This window comes from Moschus berezovskii, chromosome 13 (genome assembly GCF_049115385.1).
Source record: "Moschus berezovskii isolate FMDL1 chromosome 13, NW_MosBer_1.0, whole genome shotgun sequence".
Taxonomy (NCBI): Eukaryota; Metazoa; Chordata; class Mammalia; order Artiodactyla; family Moschidae; genus Moschus; species Moschus berezovskii.
This window is the reverse complement of record NC_142472.1, coordinates 73,781,620-73,801,603: the sequence shown is the minus strand read 5'-3', so window position 1 is coordinate 73,801,603 and position 19,984 is coordinate 73,781,620. Positions and strand designations below refer to the sequence as shown.

The window sequence follows — 19,984 nt, the reverse complement described above, 5'->3', positions numbered from 1 at the left end:
ATCTTCGTCGTGAAGATCTTTTTTGTACAGTTCTTCTGTGTATTCTTGCCACCTCTTCTTAATATCTTCTGCTTCTGTTAGGTCCATACCATTTCTGTCCTTTATCGAGCCCATCTTTGCATGAAATGTTCCCTTGATACCTTTAATTTTCTTGAAAAGATCTCTTGTTTTTCCTATTCTGTTGTTTTCCTCTATTTCTTTGCATTGATCGCTGAGGAAGGCTTTCTTATCTCTCCTTGCTCTTCTTTGGAACTCTGCATTCAGATGCTTGTATCTTTCCTTTTCTCCTTTGCTTTTCGCTTCTCTTCTTTTCACAGCTATTTGTAAGGCCTCCTCAGACAGCCATTTTGCTTTTTTGCATTTCTTTTCCATGGGGATGGTCTTGGTCCCCGTCTCCTGTACAATGTCACGAACCTCCGTCCATAGTTCATCAGGCACTCTATCTATCAGATCTAGTCCCTCAAATCTATTTCTCACTTCCACTGTATAATCATAAGGGATTTGATTTAGGTCATATCTGAATGGTCTAGTGGTTTTCCCTACTTTCTTCAATTTCAGTCTGACTTTGGCAATGAGGAGTTCATGAGCTGAGCCACAGTCATACACAAAAATAAACTCAAGACGGATTAAAGACTAAATGTAAGACTGGGTACGATAAAACTAGAGGAAAACACAGGCAGGACACTCTGACATAAACTGCTGCAATGTTCTTTCAGATCTGTCTCCAGAAGGCTTAGCTCTGCAGAAGAATAGCTGTCCTTAGCCATGGTCGTATCTTGCTGGAAATCAATAGAGGCCTACCCAGGAGTCTGGAGAGTCAGCAGGGAGGGGTTATGTGAAATCTGGGTCTCCCCCTAAGCCACTGGGGACAGTTGGCTGTGGGCGGCTGCAGAGTGACAAAGCGTTTATGAGAAGTGGAGAAAGCCAAGACCGGGAGTGGGTGGCAGAAGACTGATCAAACACTTCTGTGGTTTGGGCTAATGTTTCTAAGTGCCCTGGGATTTTAAAACCTTCAATTTCCCAAAAAGTACATTTTCCCACTTATTTGTTGATTATAATACCGGATCTTGTACAGTTTTTTAAAAATGTGTCTTTCTCCCTTAATTTTAAAATTAATTTTTATTGGAGTATAGTCGCTTTACAATGTTGTGTTTCTGCTGTACAGCAAAATGAGTCAGCCACATGTATACATACATTCCCTCCTTTTTGGACTTCCTTTCCATTCAGGTTACCAAAGTGCATTAAGTAGAATTTCTTATGCTATACAATATTATTGCAGGTGTGGCTCCGACAGTCAAGAATCTGCCTGCAATGCAGGAGACCCAGGTTTGATCCCTGGGGTCGGGAAGATCCCCTGGAGAAGGGAATGGCAACCCACTCCAGTATTCTTGCCTGAAGAATTCCACGGACAGAGGAGTCTGGTGGGCTACAGTCCACAGGGTCACAGAGAGTTGGACACGACTGAGTGACTAAAACACTTTTCACACTGTACAATATATTCTCATTAGTTATCTATTTTATATATAGCATTGATAGTACATATGTCTTTCTGTTTTATTTTTAACTAAACTGCTGAGACTGCACTTGGGTCTTTCAGTAAGTTGTTCCTTGTATCTGAACTGGCCTTGGAAACTCCCCATCTGTCCAGAGGAACTCTATCCATCCTGGAGGTCACCCTCAACTGTCCTTTCATCCCAAAAGGCATCTGCAGCAGAAGCAGCTCCTTCACTGTCTTTCTGATTTGACTTTCATTGTCACTGACTACTTTCTTTCTCGTTAGTCTATAAAGTTCTCGAGGGGCAAGATCGTCTCATCAGCACCATCAGCTGACACATGTCTTGGCACATGGTAGGCCGCTAGTTCCTGAAACAGACCCAGAGGTGCCTGCTTCAGTATCATCTCAGATGTTAGTCTCACAATGAACCACCTCTGTGCGTGAGGATGAAGCCTCTGCCTATTAAACAGGCTGCTCAGACGATTCTTTTCCACAGTACAAAGTGTTCGGTGCTCAGTTGTGTCTGACTCTTCGTGATCCCATGGACTGCAGCCCACCAGGCTTCTATGTCCATGGAATTTTTCAGGCAAGAATCCTGGAGTGGGTTGCCATTCCCTTCTCCAGGGAATCTTCCCAACCCAGGGATCGAACCCAGGTCTCCTACATTGCAGGCAGATTCTTGACTGTCGGAGCCACCAGGGAAGCCCTTTTCCACAATGAAGTCTGGTAATTTTTACATAGGCTCTTGACAAAAGTTTGTTGGTTTACTGATATGGATATTTGTGTCATGGAAACAAGATTTAGGTCGATAACTCATTCTTTATGGTCAGTAGCTTTCAGACAAGAACACACTCCCTAGATTACTTTTCTCAGGTGGGGCCTAAATAAAGACTTAACTCTTTTCACTGAAAACACCAAAAAGTTGCCACTCAGCCTTCTATAAATGTTTTTATCTATAGCTCCTTCATCTGCTTTCTAATACCCATGTGTTAGGGGGAACATTCTGATTCAGATGCAGACTGGCTGTGAGCAGGTGGTTTACATTGAGCAATGGATATGGTGGTCATGGTAGGAGGGGTGGGGTTTGATGTGAACACTCATCTCGGTTACACAAAATATGTGTGTCATGACCTACAGAGGGGCCACAGGCCACAGTGATATGTGAAGAAGCCTGCCTGATCATTAAGAATGTGAGGATGGTATGGGGAAGTTTTGAACAACAACTTCATAAACAGAGTTGTTGAGGAGGTTTGGGCTATATTTGGATGGGATTTACAATGATGACTAGCACTGATGGGGTGCTGATCAAGGCTTCTGGGAATGGAAATCTATTGTGTTAGAATTAATTAAAAAGCAGGAGAAGATGGAGTGATGCAGAGTTAGGCTGTCAACATCTCCTCAGAGCTATCTGCTTATCAATAAAAAATGTTGATCCATTCTCCTTCCTAACAATAGCCAGGGGTTTCCAACTGAACATAGCTCCAAAGCTTTGGTTCTAAACCAAAAGTATTGACTCATTCTCTCCCACATGAATTCAACGCATGCCAAATCCAACATGTAGGGCACATGTGAAATGATCCAGGAGTTCTGGCATAGACGCTGGGCAATGTCAAGCTGACCTAATGTGTGGTTACTATATAGTTTTGAGATATAAAATGCTACCCTCCCAAACTTCCATAAAAATGTAATTCTATTAGGTTCAATTATATGCCAACCTGTCTTCACAAGAATTGATTGATTCCAGCAATCAAAATACTAAAGTGCTTTCCAAGGGCCTAGCTTCTTTGGTTGAGTTGGAACATAGCACTCAACGCCCATTAATTGTGAAGCAGAAAGTCTGGCAGAATGGTGGAACTCCCAAGGGACTCGGGATGGAAATCTGCAAAGATCCAAGTAGGGTTACAAAGATCCAAGATGAAATCCCAGTGATCTTCTTTAATAAACACATAATCTATATGTCTTAAATATACCACTTTTATAAAATGGTCACGAGAATGTCTAGAAAGAATACACACTTTGGCCCAGATAAATTCATGTCACAAATTAAAGTCACAAACTAGGATTGCTCATTGTTTTAGGAAGTGCCAGCCTCAGTTGTAAGTCTTCTGTAGATAAAATTCATTTGAGTAGCTTATCTCTCACTCCTCTCTACCAGGCAATCAAGACTTGTTCCACTTTGCATTTTTATATGAAATTTGTGTGTCCCAAGAGGGTTTTAACTGAATATATTTGCATGCAGCATATACTATAGGAACCTAGATATGATGAAGGTTTTGTTAATAAGCATTTCTAATACAAGGGAGATTTTCTGCTGTGTTCCTAGCCTTTTAGAGTGACTTAGAGCAGGCCTACTGTATCCTGTATATGGGTTTAGTTATTCCAAGGGCAGATTCCAGGGAAATTTCAGAGTATTGCTGAACCCTCCAGATGTATCACAAGTCCAGGGGACTCCCAGAATCATTCTGCTTACAAGTGTTCTTTAGAAAAGAAATAGAATCTCCCCTCTCTCTCTAGCTTGCTCCAAAGCAGTTTTGAACCCACAGTCTGTCAATTCTGTCTCTATCATAATCCTTATCTGGATTCCAGAAGTTGCAGAAGAGCTCTTTATGGTCCCAGTATTTGGGTTTCCACAAGATATGAATGGCCAAACTCAACTAGCAGAGCAGCACATTTAATTCAGGGGGCAACTACAAGATCCATTTCACCAATCTTAGAAACTCTTTCTCTGGAACTTCCCTGGTGGTCCAGTGGTTACAATTCAGTGCTTCTAACATAGGGAGTGGAAATTTGATCCCTGGTTGGGGAACTAAGATCCCCCATGCCATGTGGTGTGGTCAAAAATAAAAAAAAAAAAGAAACCAAAGAAAGAAAAAAGGAACTTCTCTCTACTCTGCCATTCTTTTGGATGATTACTCTCTCTCTGACTACAAAATAGTGTAATTACCTAGATATTTTGGGTAGGGTTTGGGCAGAAAGCCACATCTGTAATCAAACTTCTATTAAATAAAGTTAAATAAAATACTGAGGTGGAAAGGTAAAGGAGAAATGAAGGGTAAATTAAAGTCCTAAATTTAATCAAACTATAAATCTCCAAACTTACTTCCAGTTAAACAGTCTCATATATTGATTCAAAAAGTTCTGGAAAAATTGAAGTTGGTTGTACCTAATTTTTATTGAAGATCCTGATTTACAAAATTTATTCTTCTAAACAGACTTGGATTCACCCATTTTTAAGTTTATTTTTTTCCCTAAGATTAGAGACCTCAGTAGAGTTCACATGTTTTAAGTGTAGCCCTCCCATTCCCTCCCATTCACCTACATTGTGTAAAGCATTTTTAAACTTTACAGGTGGCTGACTGAAAAAAATGGTGTGTGGTGTGCGTGTCTATATAGACAGTCCCCGACTTACAATGGTTCCACTTAACGATTTCTTGACTTTATGATAGTGTGAGAGCAGTGTGTGTTTAGTAAGAACCATAGTTTGAATTTTGGCTTTTCCTCAGCTAGAGCCACGACACCCTCCGTGATGCTGGACAGCCGCATCGGGCCGCGGCCCCCAGTCAGCCACGTGACTGTGAGGGGAACGACCAGCTCACTGAGAACTACTCTGGACTCCACAGCCAGTTCTGTCTTAAAGTTTTGGTACTGTAGTCAATAAGCTGCATGAGATACTCAGCACTTTATTATAAGTAGGCTTTGTGTTAGATGGTTGCCTGTCAGGTCATGTAAGCGTTCTCAGGTAGGCTGGGCTAAGCTATGACATTTGGTGAGTGAAAGAAAAGCGCAAGTGTTAGTCACTCAGTTTGTATCTGACTCTTTGCGACTCCATCGACTATAGTCTGCCAGGCTCCCCTGTCCATGGAATTCTTCAGGCAGGAATACTGCAATGGGTAGCCATTCCCTTCTCCAGGGGATCTTCCTGACCCAGGGATGGAACCTGGGTCTCCTGCATTGCAGGCAGATTCTTTACTGTCTGAGCCACTAAGGAAGTTAGGTGTATTAAGTCTATTTTTGACTTAGATATTTTCAACTTAAGATGAGTTTATTGGCATGTAACCCCATCATAAACTGAGGAAGATCTGTGTGTGTATGTATAATATAAACGCTGCAAAATAAATCTATTTATGTAAAATAAATACTGTGTGTGTGTATACAGGGGCTGCCCTCAAATGGTATAGAATCTGCCTGCAGTGCAGGAGACCTGGTTCCATCCCTGGGTCAGAAAGATCCTCTGGAGGAGGAAATGGCAACCTACTCCAGTATTCTGGCCTGGAGAATTCCATGAACAGAGGAGCCTAGCAGGCTACAGTCCATGGGATCCCAAAGAGTTGGACATGACTGAGAGACTTCAGTATGTATGTATATATATATACAAATATATATATATAATATATATATAATCTAGCTAGCTAGCTATACAGTAATTATGTAGCTGATATTGTAAATGAACTGTGTTCTCCAAGTAGAACATAAAAGCAGCAGCAATCTATACTGACAGGAAAGAAGTAAAGAAAATGGATACCATTCCCATTTTTTCTTTTAACTGCCAAGTGGTCTATATTATTCAGACTGAAAGAGGGACCGTTTACTATTGATCATTAATTATGTACTCCAGTCATACCCTAAAAGCACTGTGGGAGAAATCCCAACTTTGTCACCCTGAGCAAAAGAGAAACTGTTGTCAAGAGTCTGACACATTTTCCAGTAAAAGAAAAATCCAGTTGCCAACTACATATGGGTTCATTTTGGGCTCCTGGAACCAACAACACATCAGCATGTCTTATGAAACTCATGCACGGCTGTATGTCATCACAGAAAAAAAAAATAATTGGTTTTCCTTGGAGTATCTCTAAGTTGATGTCATATTCAATAACCCTGTAGTTGAAAAATCTATATGTGATGGATGAAGTCTGGACTGTCTTTTGAGTTTAATTCCTCCCATGCCAGATTCTCCAGGACCTGAGGTACCTGTCGTTCTGAGGTGAGTGCCTGCAGTATTTAGAAAACACAACCACGTGCCACTCCCGCCAGATGACGCACTGCGGAGGAACAGTGTGTCTCACGTGGACCACAGCCTCATTCCTCTTACCCACGCCATGGGGAAGCCCAGCTAACCCTGGGACCTGACACCGGGGTCAGTGCCGAGCTGTGGCTTGAGTCAGCGCTGTGCATCAGGGAGTGAGGCTGCTGGCTTCGCCTCCTCTGGATTTGACGACTCTGGGGACAGCCTGAAATAGATGGGCTTCCAAGGAGGGGTCCCAGGCGTGCTACCAGCACATGACCATCAGGAACACTTTCTTGTGAGACTGAGTACTACTTCTGTATATGCTGATGGATTGGGGGTTTGGGTTTAGCAGACATAACCTGGTAGATACAGAATGGACAAACAACAAGGTCCTGCTGTCGAGCCCAGGGAGCTATACTCAACGTCCTGTAATGATCCACAGCGGAAGAGTGTGAAAAAGAATGTATACATATGCATCCTTCTGCTTCTCTGTCCATCCACTCTATTAATTTTTGAGTTTGATATTGAAACTCCAGCTAAAAGTCTTCATTAATCTTCTTAAAAAATAATTGTAATATATAGTGGAACTCTATGTAACTTTGTTCTGTATTTTCCAAGTCTCCTGTAAATGCGTTATCATACTTAAATAATTAAAAAAATTAAACAAGAATGTGTGTTCATGTGTGTGTGTATATGTGTGTGTGTGTGTGTGTGTGTGTGTATAACTGAGTCAGTTAGCTGTAGACTGGTAATTAACACAACATTGTTATTCAGCTGTACTGCAATAATAATAATTTTAAAAAGAACATTTAGCGCTTTCTCGGGTCCTGGCAAAGAAAAAGCCAACCTTGATATATTTTGTGGGGCAACTGAATATGTTTTAGGCAAACCCCAACTTTCTTCCCTCTTCTTTCTCTTCTTTAGTGAGCATCTCGTTTCACTTGTCTTGGATAAGTGAATCCAGACGTGGGCAGGGAATCCTGGGCAGCTGTCCGAGACTAGCCCAGCTCAGTGGTCTAGATGCCCCTGTATTGTTAGTGTTGCAGGTCTGGCCTTGGAGCTGACCTCAGGGCACGGCTGCTCCTGAGTCTGGGGATCTGGTTTCAGGTAGAAGATCCCCTTTGGACCGAATCCAACCTGGCCTCCAGTTGTGGCCGCATCTTGAAATCCAGATGTGTAACGTGACCTGCAAGTTAATCTGTTTTTCTTGTATTCAGTTTTATATTGGATACACAACTAATATACATGGTTGAAAAGTGAAAGTGAAAGTTGCTCAGTCGTGTCCGACTCTTTGTGACCTCATGGACGATATATTCAATGGAATTCTCCAGGCTAGAATACTGGAGTGGGTAGCCTTTCCTTTCTCCAGGGGATCTTCCCAAACCAGGGATGGAACTCAGGGATTGAGCCCAGGTCTCCCGCGCTGCAGACAGATTCTTTACCAGCTGAGCCAAAAGGGAAGCCCAAGAGCAAAGTCCCAACTGGCTGGTCTGCCCCTGATTTGTAACATGTGTAATATAATCTTGATGAAGTTAATCCTATCTTTGACCAGAAGACAAAGCTTTTAAATCATCAACACGATGGAGGTGAATAACTTAAAAATACTGTTTAAGTGAATTATTACTAATGAGAGAACAGATGAGGGAAACAAGATTTCCTTACCGATCAGCAGGGCTTCCTTCTCTGATTTTAAGCCTTGGCTTCTTTTCTCAGGGTTGTTCTCCCTGTCTTGGTTGACCAACGCGACTGTCAATACATTGATTTCCTATAACGTCAAAAAACAAAAACATCTAGGTTTTTCGTGCATTCCGACAAAAGCAACAAGGTCTTTTAAAGTCTATAAAAGAGGTCACTGCTTCTATTTATAACTGAAGATCAACTTTTATAAGTGGCTGACCTATTTACCCAAGAGTAGAAAAGTAATTCTAAAACCTAGGTTCCCAGCTACTGCTTCTAGTGAACTAAGTACTAAATAACTGCAAAAGTGGCACATTTTGTGCAAACTGTGTTACCTTTGTCCACGTTTTGATAAAATTCTGTTAGCAAAAGAAAAAAAATGACCATAGCTAACTTTTAAGAAGTTTTGAAGTATGAAAAATTTTCCTGAAAAGCATATACAGACTAATTTACAATATTATGTGAGTAATCTGTGTCAGTGTATGAGGACACAGGGCCTGTTGGGAAGGTCAGATAGAACTGGTAGGAGTGTTTAAGTTGAGTAAGTATATCCTTATACACAACTGCAAAAGGTAGATAAAGCAAAGGTTGGAAAATTCTTTTCTTTGAAAACTAAAAATGAAGAATTGTACAACAAGCTGGTATGGGAGGCTGGACAATTTTTAGTTTTTATGTGGTCTTTTTAATTGAAAAGGAGAAGAAGATTTAACTTATATTGTCCCAGACTTGATATTAGGACTCATAATGGGAATAATTTAATAGAAAATCAAGTTTAATGATCAGAGACCTGTATATATGGGATGGCAGAATCATTAGGGTAGTTGAGTCTTGTTGGAGGGCAATTTCTCACCGAAAGATATGTCTCAAAGAAGGACTAGCCCACTGATAAAAGAATTAAGGATAGAGGCTTCCCTGGTGGCTCAGTGGTAAAAAAAAAAAAAAAAAAATCCACCTGCCAATGCAGGAGACATGGGTTCTATCCCTGGTCAGGGAGGAGCCCACATGCTGTGAAGCAAATAAGCTTGTGTGCCACAACTATTGAGCCTGTGATCTAGAATCCCGGAGCTGTGACTACTGAGCCTGCACTCCACAAGAGAAGTCACTGCACTGAGAAGCCCGCTCATGGCAACTGGAAAGCAGTCCTCACTCTCCACAGCTGGAGAGAAGCCCATTCAGCAATGAAGACACAGCACGCAAAAAACAAAACAAAAAAACCGTCACCTTAAAAAAAAAGAACTAAGGACACTGTTTCCATTAGAGGATGGGTTCTGTCAGAAGGACAGAGGATAAGGAGGGAGGGACAGAGGACAACTTAGATGGTTTGGCCAGTGTTCCCAGGATTGGAACTGGTTACAGGATAGAGATTTAGCTAACCTTTATACATTAACAAAGCTGGCCAGATCAAATAATACAGGAAATTGTTAGGAGTGTGTTGAGTCTGTAAAGAGCACACCCCAACCTGAAGGCATTCAAATTAAGAATGACCCGGGGCAAGTCTGGAGCCTGTTCGACAGAAAAGGTCATGAGAATGAAAGATGCTCTTATACTTGCACAGAAGGGATCTTGGAAACCAGTCCCAGCAGAAACACAATCCAGAACTTGAAAACAATAAGCCTAAAGGTTTATGTAGATGAGATAAGAACACTTGATAAAGAAGAGTCGCAGGTAATTCCTTCCGTGATGAAGTAAGCGTTTTAAGGGCTAGCAGAGATGTATCAAGAAAGAGGATGGATCAGCATGACCCAGGATGATGATGGTGTTATTTAAGAGAAATATAAATAACGAACTTCAGGGCTGAGTGGAAACAGTATCTCTGAGAAGGGGATCTGATCTGTTAATAGCCAGGATGATGAGTGGGGCCAAATGAGATCACCGAGCAGAGTTTAGCCAAAACTGGGTGGTGTCCTGGGGCATCGCACAGCTGAGGATCCAGGCTGTTGGGGGAATATGGACCACAGAGGGCAGGCAGCAGGTCAGAAACCAGTAAGAAGAGGCAAGGGTGGGCCAGACTAAGGCCAGTTAAGAGCGCTGTAAGGCACCCGTCCTGTCGAAAGCTGGAGTCATAAAGGGGCTTTGAGCAGCCTCCAATAAATGAGGCTCAGTCAACAAGGAGTCAGATGTGCCTCACCAGGGACTGTTGCTTCGATGACTGTTTTAGGGTAGGATACATGAGGTGGGAAAGCTCAAAGTCCTGGGAGCGCCTTTCTGTGGAAGTATTTCTTCAGACTGAAAATTGCAGCCTATGCTCTGCTCTTAGTATAAAATCCACGCTTTAAGTCTAAATCCTAGTCCAACCTTAAGAGTTTCATACTCTACTTAGGATGTTACAACTTATGTATTTAGTAATTCAGTTCAGTTCAGTCGCTCGTCGTGTCTGACTCTCCGCAACCCCATGAATCACAGCACGCCAGGCCTCCCTGTCCATCACCAACTCCCGGAGTTCACTCAAACTCATGTCCACAGAGTCGGTGATGCCATCCAGCCATCTCATTCTCTGTCGTCCCCTTCTCCTCCCGCCCCCAACGTTTCCGAGCATCAGAATCTTTTCCAGTGAGTCAACTCGTCGCATGAGGTGGCCAAAGTATTGCAGTTTCAGCTTTAGCATCAGTCCTTCCAATGAACACCCAGGACTGATCTCCTTTAGGATGGACTGGTTGGATCACCTTGCAGTCCAAGGGACTCTCAAGAGTCTTCTCCAACACCACAGTTCAACAGCATCAATTCTTCGGCGATCAGCTTTCTTCACAGTCCAACTCTCACATCCATACATGACCACGGGAAAAACCATAGCCTTGACTAGATGGACCTTGGTTGGCAAAGTAATGTCTCTGCTTTTTAATATACTATCAAGGTTGGTCATAACTTTCCTTCCAAGGAGCAAGCGTCTCTTAATTTCCTGGCTGCAGTCAGCATCTGCAGTGATTTTGGAGCCCCAAAAAATAAAGTCTGACGCTGTTTCCACTGTTTTTCCATCTATTTCCCATGAAGTGATGGGAACATCTTTTACTGAGACACTGGATCATAGGTTAGAAAGACTTAGACCCATTTCTTAAAAAAAATTAACTGTTCTTGTTCATTTCCACCCCAAATCTCTGAAATATAGAAGGAACTTTCACCATCAGAAACATAAAATTGTTCAGTCACTCAGTCGTGTCTGACTCTTTGTGACCCTGTGGGCTGTAGCATGCCAGGCTTCCCTGTCCTTCACCATCTCCTGGAGCTTGCTCAAACTCATGCCCATTGAGTCGGTGCTGCCATCCAACCATCTCATCCTCTATCATCCCCTTCTCCTCCCGCCTTCAATCTTCTCCAGCATCAGGATCTTATCCAATGAGTCAGCTCTTAGCATCAGGTGGCCAAAGTATTGGAGCTTCAGCCTCATCATCAGTTCCTCAAATGCATATTCAGGACTGATCTCCTTTAGGATGGACTGGTTTGATCTCCGTGCAGTCCAAGGGACTCTCAAGGGTCTTCTCCAGCACTCAGCCTTCTTTATGGTCCAACTCTCACACCCATACATGACTACTGGAAAAACCATAGTCTTGACTAGATGGACCTTGGTTGGCAAAGTAATGTCTCTGCTTTTTAATATGTTGTCTAGGTTTGTCATAGCTTTTCTTCCAAGGAGCAGGCATCTTTCAGTTTCATGGCTGCAGTCACTGCAGTGATTCTGGAGCCCAAGAAAATAGTCCCTCACTGTTTCCATTGTTTCCCTATTTGCCATAAAGTGGAAAATAGAATTTGTTTCTTTTATCCCATACAAATTCTTTACCCTGATAGACGTAACATGCCCTTAAGAATTGCATGTCTACCAGTGAAGGTGGTCCAGGTGCTTAAGAGACTGAAAACGGGATACAGAGAGTGCAGACTGGGTTAGGAGGTAAGCGAGGTTATCAAGGACAGATTGCTAATAGTGTACAAAGTATGCACTAGGAGGGAAACATTAGGATGGGGATCAAGCATTTCCTCACAGTGAGATCAATAGGATTATGAAATAGTATTCCAAGGGCAGTGGCAAGAACACCGTTCACTTGACACAGTCAAAAAGCACTCCAGACTAGAAAATGCACAATAAGTAACAATCCTGCACTTGGCAGGAGAATGAGCAAGATTATCTAATAAATCTTTTCGCCGTCTACCTTTTAACTCTAATTTCTGTGACACTTACAGGGAATCATGAAAGGGCTGGAAGAAGAGTTTTTCAATAACTGGAAACTACAGATATCATGGAGGGTTTTTTCAGACTTCTGAAAGGTTAGCTACTCAAAGGCAGACATTTCTCCTTTAAGAGTCCTTGTCAATTACTTTAAAAGATGGTCCAAGTAATTTATCCAGTTAGAGAAGCTCTTTTTCAATAATTTACTGAGCTAGGTTTGTGCTTTGTTGTTTTGTTTTTGTTCTCCTCCACCTCCCAAGCCCCTGACCCTGAGAACCAAGTGTGTGCCTTCTTCAGCCTTGTAGAATCCTCCTGTTACTCCTTCATTTCATTGCTCCTGTGACCTCCTTAACTTTCATGCTAATTTCTTTCGACCACAAAGTTTCTGGAATACATGGTGTATACCCACCACCTGGAATCTCAGCGCTCTCATTACTCACCCCCTGAGACCATCCTTTGACCCGCTTATATTTTTCTCAGTCTTTGTTCCATGTGATATTTGACATGACTCACTCATCCCTTCTTAAACCCTCTGCCTCACGTACTTCTGTTACCTAAGAAGTCCTGGTCTTTTCCCTCCTAATTTTTAATTTCATCTTCATTGGCTTTCTTATTCCCTCTGTTGGCCCAGGGGTTCCCCTGGTGGCTCAGATGGTAAAAAATCTGTCTGCAATGCGGAAGACCTAGGTTCAATCCCTGGGTCGGGAACATCCCCTGGAGAAGGGAATGGCAACCCAGTCCAGTATTCTTGCCTGGAGAATTCCAGGCACAGAGAAGCCTGGTGGGCTACAGTCCATGGGGTTGCAAAGAGTTGGACACGACTGAGCAACTAACACACTGCTGGCCGAGTACACATGGATAAAAGGGGAACTTTCTTATACTCTAACTGGGTACTTTTGCCAAAGCTCAGTCACCACTTTTTTTTCTCTATTTCCTCTGATCAGAGTTCTTTCATTCTCCTGGGTTCATCTGTCATCACAGTTCACGCTTTACCTCCTGTTCCTGATCATCAATTGACCCCTGGGCTCGCTTGCTTTATCACTTCCCATTTCAAATTCAAAATGGAAGGTGGGGGGGCTTCCCCGGTGACTCAGTGGATAGGAATCCACCTGCCAATGCCGGGGACATGGATTCAATCCTGGGCCCAGGAGGATTTCACACGCCATGGAGCAGCTAAGCCTGTGTGCCACAACTGCTGAGCCCATGCCCTACGAGCCGCACATCGCAACTGCTAAGCCCGCGTGCAGCAACTAGTAAGGCCGGCGCACCTAGAGCCCGTGCTCCACAACAAGAGAAGCTACCACAGGGAGGAGCCCCTGCCCTGCGAGGAAGAGGAGCCCCTACTCGCCGCAACTAGAGAAAGCCCGAGTGCAGCAACGAAGACCCAGTGCAGCCAGATAAATAAATAAATAAAAATAAATTCACAAAAATGAGAGCTGGTCGTGGGTGGCAGAAGGCACACCGCATGCTTAAGTCTTAGCCTTGGCTCCTCCACGAACAGTGAGCTGACCTTGTATGAGTTGGTGAAGGACAGGGAGGCCTGGCGTGCTGCGATTCACGGGGTCGCGGAGAGTCGGACACGACTGAGCGAATGAACTGAACTGAACTGAACTGAAGGAAAGCAACATCTTCAAACCTCGGATCAACAGTCTAAAAATGAGGGGGCTGGATAGGGTTCATCATCTCTGAATAAATGTGTCATGGAACCCCATCAGCTCTAAATTAACTAGGAGCAGATCTCTAGAATTCCCAGTCTATTACTTCTTTCTTCTGTTTTATAATATAGGACTTCTATGTAAAGCTTCATTTAAAGGGATGTCCTCATTTTTATTAAAACATTTCTGATTATTCTTTATAAAGTCCATTACTGTCTGAAAAATTAATGTAAATGCATACTCTATGCAAAATAACACGATTTCAGAATAGAAAAAAGAGGCATTCTTTAAGGTGAAATTCTTACCCCCAGTGTACTCTCTGCACTTAACCATCTGTTTAAACTGCGGAGGAGTGTGTGTCGGGGGTGGGGGTCAGGATAGGAGTTGTAATACCTTAATAAGCATTTGCCTTTTAAAAAACAGTGCAAACAGCGTTCAAAAAAGTTTAAAATACGTGCAGACTGTAACTTTAGAGGGTAAGAAAGTAACAGTATATGACAAAATATGTTCATTAGGAGGAAAACAAAGTTCAAAATTTATAAGAAGTAATTAACATTTCTTTAAATAAGTGAAAGCAAAGTAAATTCAGTAGATAAGAGTAACTACAAAATATAAAATAATGCAATGTATTAGAGCAAGGTATGTTTCAGTTACATTATTATGTTCCCCTCTAATCATTTAATCTGGAATAAAAGTCAGTGTTCTCACCTCACACCAGTCAGAATGGCCATCATCAAAAAAACTACAAACAGTAAATGCAAGAGAGGGTGTGGAGAAAAGGGAACCCTTCTGCACTGTTGCTGGGAGTGTAAATTGGTACAGCCACCATGAAGAGCAGTGTGGAGATTCCTCAACAAACCAGGAATAAAACTACCATGTGACCCAGCAATCCCACAACTGGGCATATACCCTGACAAAATCGTAATTCTGAGCGATACATGTCCCCCGGTGTTCACTGCTGCACTATTCACAATAGCCAGGACATGGAAGCATCTAGATGTCCACTGGCAGATAAATGGATAAAGAAGCTGTGGTACATATACACAATGGACTATTACTCAGACATAAAGAGCAAAGAATTTGAGTCAGTTGTAGTGAGGTGGATGAACCTAGAACCTGTTATACAGTGAAGTAAATCAGGAAGAGAAAAACAAATACTGCACAGTAACACATGTATATGGAATCCAGAGAAACAGCACTGATGTACCTATTTACGGAAAAGAAACGGAGATGCAGACATAGAGGAGGACTTGTGGACACAGCGGAGGAAGAGGGTAGGACTCACTGAGAGAGTAGCACTGACATGTAATACATACAACCACGTGTAAAGCAGGAAGCTAGCGGGAAGCTGCTCTGCAACGCAGTGAGCCCAGCCCGGCTCTGTGTGACGCCCCGAGGGATGGGAGGGGAGCGGCGAGGGAGGTGATATATGTATACGGATAGCTAATTCTTGTTTTTGGACAGCAAAACCCAGTATAACAATGTAGAGCAATTATCCTCTAATTAAAAAATTAATTAAAAATAAGACTGCACCCTTTGGAATGAGTGGGATGTCCTTATTTTTAAAACTGCGTGCATCCAGGTCCCTCCTGATGTGGTGCTTCTTCTAAAATTCTGTAGTGTCTGAATTCTAAAATGTCCAGTTCCCCTCACCTTCAGGGCTGCATTTTCTTCTCACTTTTCTCTTTCATCAGTAGCACCATCACTCTTGCACTTGCAGGCCTTTGGTTCATCCGCTCCTACCCCCAAAGACCTTTCTAGATCAGAGTCCTACCAAGTCTCTGTGAAATCTCCCTCAGCTTCTCCCCCGTTTCCACTCCCAGCCCGCTTCACTCCTTACCTGGACCACAGCAGGGACCTCCTGGCTTCTCCCTCTTCAAGTCGACCTTATATAGTATGACCAGATCGGTTTTCTAAAACGCCACTTTCACCTTGTCAGTCTCCACTTTAAAACTTAGATGCCTGGGGGCTTCCCTGGTGGCTCAATGGCTAAGACTCTGAGCTCCAAATTCTGGGTTCGATACCTGGTCGGGGAACTAGATCCCACATGCTGCAACTGAAATCCAGTGCAGCCACATAAAAACAAAAATTAAAAAAAACAAACAAACCAACTTCAGATGCTTTCTGATAACCTGTGGAAAAATGCCAGATTGAGCCCGGCATTTCGGATTCAGTCCTACTCTTACAGCCTCTCTTCTTTAGAGTTCAGGTCCAGATACATTCTGAGAAAACCCTCTCCTCTTTTCTTCACCACCTCCTACATGTATTTTTACACACAGTACAAACCCCGTATCTCTTAGCAGCACTGACTCCAGGCTATGTGCAAGTTTCCCTTATCTCAACACATTTCCTACGTCACTTAGTGTGGCAGTTGCACACTTGTACGTTTGGCATAAACCGAGGATCACCTGTGTTTGCTTCTGCAAAACTGCCAACTGCAGGGCACTCACACATCCCAGCACACGAGGCAGCCTGGTCAGGTGGGACCTGTGTTCCGATTCTGTCCCCATTATTCATGTGCTGGATAACTTCAGGCAGGGTGTCTCTGAACTGTCTTTTACCTAAACTGTGGAGAACAACGTATGCCTATCCCTCCGGGGTGCTGTGAAGACCAAATGTCACACGTGAAATGGTGCTTTTGAAGACCATAACCTTCGAGGAATACTGTGCCATCACTGTTATTAAGATCATGATTTCCTTTTATTATTCTCAAGACCAACTGGATACAGAACAAGTGCATAATACATACCTGGGGTACTCCATCTATGGGAGAATTCTGTGTAAGACACTGACTACAATTACACAAAAGCATGTATGCAAAAGTGACAAACTGTAGCAGGGTTCAAACTGTATGTACTTTCTGTTTTCTTAATGCTCCGTGGCACTCTTACTATCCTGCTATCCTATGACTTAGAAAGAAATAAAAAGACGCTAAGGACATATAGATGCCGTTCGGAAGAGCTGTATGTAAGCACAGTTGGTAGCTGATTACTGAATAACACACCAAATGACATCCCCCTGCCCCCGCCACACACATCTGAAATAAGAAGCCCTCCACCTGTGGCCCTCCAAGGGCTACTAGTGCAAGGTGAGTGAGAGAGTCATCAAGATTCACTTGGTTAAGATTCATTGTGTCGCCTCCCCACTGCCAACACCATGCCGTAAGACTCTGGTTCCGTCTCTGCCTCCTTTGCTCCGTGTTTGTGTCTAGGCCTTAATCTTAGACATTACACTCCATGAAGTCAGGGGCCCTGCAGACAACAGTCAAGATGCCAATCAGCTACTCCAGAAGCCTTTACTTAACACTTTTTCAAAATATCAAAGCAATCCGTCAAGTGCCATGCCAGTCTCTAGTAACCTCCAGCTAGTTCTCACAAGATTAGAACCACAGTCAGGGAGGAAGAATGGATACGTCTCCTGCTTTTCTTTATGAGCCAGTGACTAAGATGGTCATACAGCAGGTACCCCTGATAAATGAAGGCTGATAAATGAAGGCTGACCCATAAACAATGGCCTGGAATAGAGAAAGGATATTCCCAGGTGGCGCAGTGGTAAAAGAATCCACCCGCCAATGCAGGGCACAGAGGAGACAGAGGTTCCATCCCTGGGTCGGGAAGATCCCCTGGAGGATGAAACGGCAACCCACTCCAGTATTCCTGCCTGGACAATCCCACGGGCAGAGGAGCCTAGAGGGCTACAGTCCACGGGGCTGCAAAGAGTTGGCCATGACTGAGCACACACACACAGAACGGTGGAAAAATGTGGATTCAGACACAGAAGACTGGTCCTAAGTGCCACTCACTTGCTGTGTGCCCTCATTTATCTCTCTTTGTTAAAGGTGGGCTTCGTAGCAGATGAACCCTACAGTTTCTTCTTGCCCCCAGATTTCATCTCTGCTCTGTGTTCTTTTCCCTGACTTGGAGCTTCCATCCAAGTAAGACACCCAGCTTGGTACTGACAATAGATACTTACCCTGGATTTCAGTACCAATAAAAATTAGAGAGAAAAGAAAAAGAAGAGGGAGGAAAAAAAATCATTTAAAAAGCAAATGGATGGGAAAAGGATTGATGAGAATGAGTAGCTGAGTAAGCTTCAAAATTGCTTAAGGTTCAAGGGATGTAAGAAGGGATCGATCCCCAAGAGTGGACATGAGGGCAGGGATTTTCTGTGGCTTAGAAGTTCCAAGGCCCCACCAATCTTACCAGTTGCTGAAGCTCAGAACCACCAGTCCTGAGGGTTAGGGCCCCCCCACCCACCTTTGCTCAGCAGCCTTTGATGTCCAGAGTCTGCAGATGGGAGCCTCAGAGAGACCATCTGAGAGCAGACGTGTGGCTCCTGCTCTCAGCCAAGAGGCAGGGATTCATCACAGCACTAGCTCATTTTCTGTGCCGGGATGTTCCATCTCATTGGGTTTCAATGGCTGGACTTAGACCCAGAGTGCATGCATCATGTCCTAAGACACCTAAAAGATTTTCTAAGATTTCCAATTGCAAAGATTAAAATGGGTGAGAACAGATTAAGAAATCAGCTGAAACTCCAATACTTTGGCCACCTGATGGAAAGAGCCGACTCATTTGAAAAGACCCTGATGGTGGGAAAGATTGAGGGCAGGAGGAGAAGGGGACGACAGAGGATGAGGTGGTTGGATAGCATCACCAACTCAATGGACATGGGTTTGAGTGGACTCCGGGAGTTGGTGATGGACAGGGAGGTCTGGCGTGCTGCAGTTCATGGGGTCGCAGAGTCGGACATGACTGAGTGACTGAACTGAACTGACTGATTAAGAAAGAGAAAACTCAAGGTAGTTAAGTTACCTGAGATAAAGCATCTCTCCCAGTGGCTTTCTTTCTAGATCATCCTGGTGATATTTATTTAATAAACACAGACAGTGCTTACTCTGTGTAGGCAGTATTATAAGAACCTTACGGGGACTTCCCTGGTGGTCCAGCGGCTAAGACTCTTTGCTCCCAGGTTCAATCCCTGGTCGAGGAACTAGATCCCACAGCCCATACTAGAACGATCCCACAGCCACAGTGAAGACAGAAGATCCCGTGTGCCATGACTAAGACCCAACACAGCCGAATACAGAAATAAGTAATTTAACAAGAACTTTACAAACATGAACTCATGCGATCCTCCTCAGGAAGACTGAGCCCTAGAAGGTCAGCATTGCCGCACCGTCATTTTACAGATGAGGCAAATGAGGACTGGGGTGGCTGAGAACTTGTGTAAGATCATACAACCAGTAAGGAACAGACTGTGGGTTTGAACTTGCACTGTCTCCCTCTAGAGTCTCAACCACTGTGCGGCGTTGCCTCTCTGGCCCTGGTCAATTGCAGAATGCCTGTTGAGTCCTGGGTCCCCACCCCCTCTGTCATCAGTCCTGGAGCACCGGGGAGTCAGCAGGGGCTCCAGGCTGGCCGATGAGTGGTGGCTCGGGGGCAGCTGCGAACGCAGAGGGAAGCAGGGTGGAGAGCTGTGGTCCTGGGTTCCCCCTGCCCGAGCCAGCAGGGGCCTGGCTCAGGAGCAGTGTTAGTGGGGACGGACCTGGCTCTCTGCTGCTATTAGGTGGTGACTCCCTGTCCTTTGGACAAGTGTGACTTGTTGTGACCACGGTCCATGCAAAAGGGAAGGGTGAGGAAGATGCTACATGCACACTCTCTGGTTTTGAGTGTGCGGGGGAAAGCTGGGGTCGGCGCGTGCTCCAAAGAGCAAGGGAGGGCCGTGGGTGGGACTGGCCGAGAGAGGGAAGAGGCTCGGGCAGGGGGAACACGGGGGAGCCCCAGCCACATTCCAGGTAAGTGAAAATAAGGCAGACCCGCTGAGGTGATGGGAGAAGACAGAAAAGCAGGGGATACAGAGCCATTCTAAAGGAAGAATGGGGACTTCCCTGGTGGTCCAGTGATTAAGACTTTGTGCTTCCAATGTAAGGGATATGGGTTCGATCCTTGGTTAGGGAACTAACATCCCACCTGCCATGCCTCGTGGCCAAGAAA

At 44.0% G+C, this 19,984-nt stretch overlaps 1 protein-coding gene across 2 annotated transcripts in view; it reads right to left on the bottom strand.

Annotated features, from left to right (window-relative positions):
• The window catches only part of ENOX1 (ecto-NOX disulfide-thiol exchanger 1), a 688,766-nt gene that overhangs the window by 32,406 nt on the left and 636,376 nt on the right, over positions 1-19,984 (bottom strand). For both annotated transcript variants that reach the window (XM_088842775.1, XM_055426042.2), the window contains one exon: positions 8,163-8,265. In XM_088842775.1, coding sequence (XP_088698901.1) covers positions 8,163-8,265 — 103 coding nt within the window. The remainder of the gene's footprint in view (positions 1-8,162; positions 8,266-19,984) is intronic.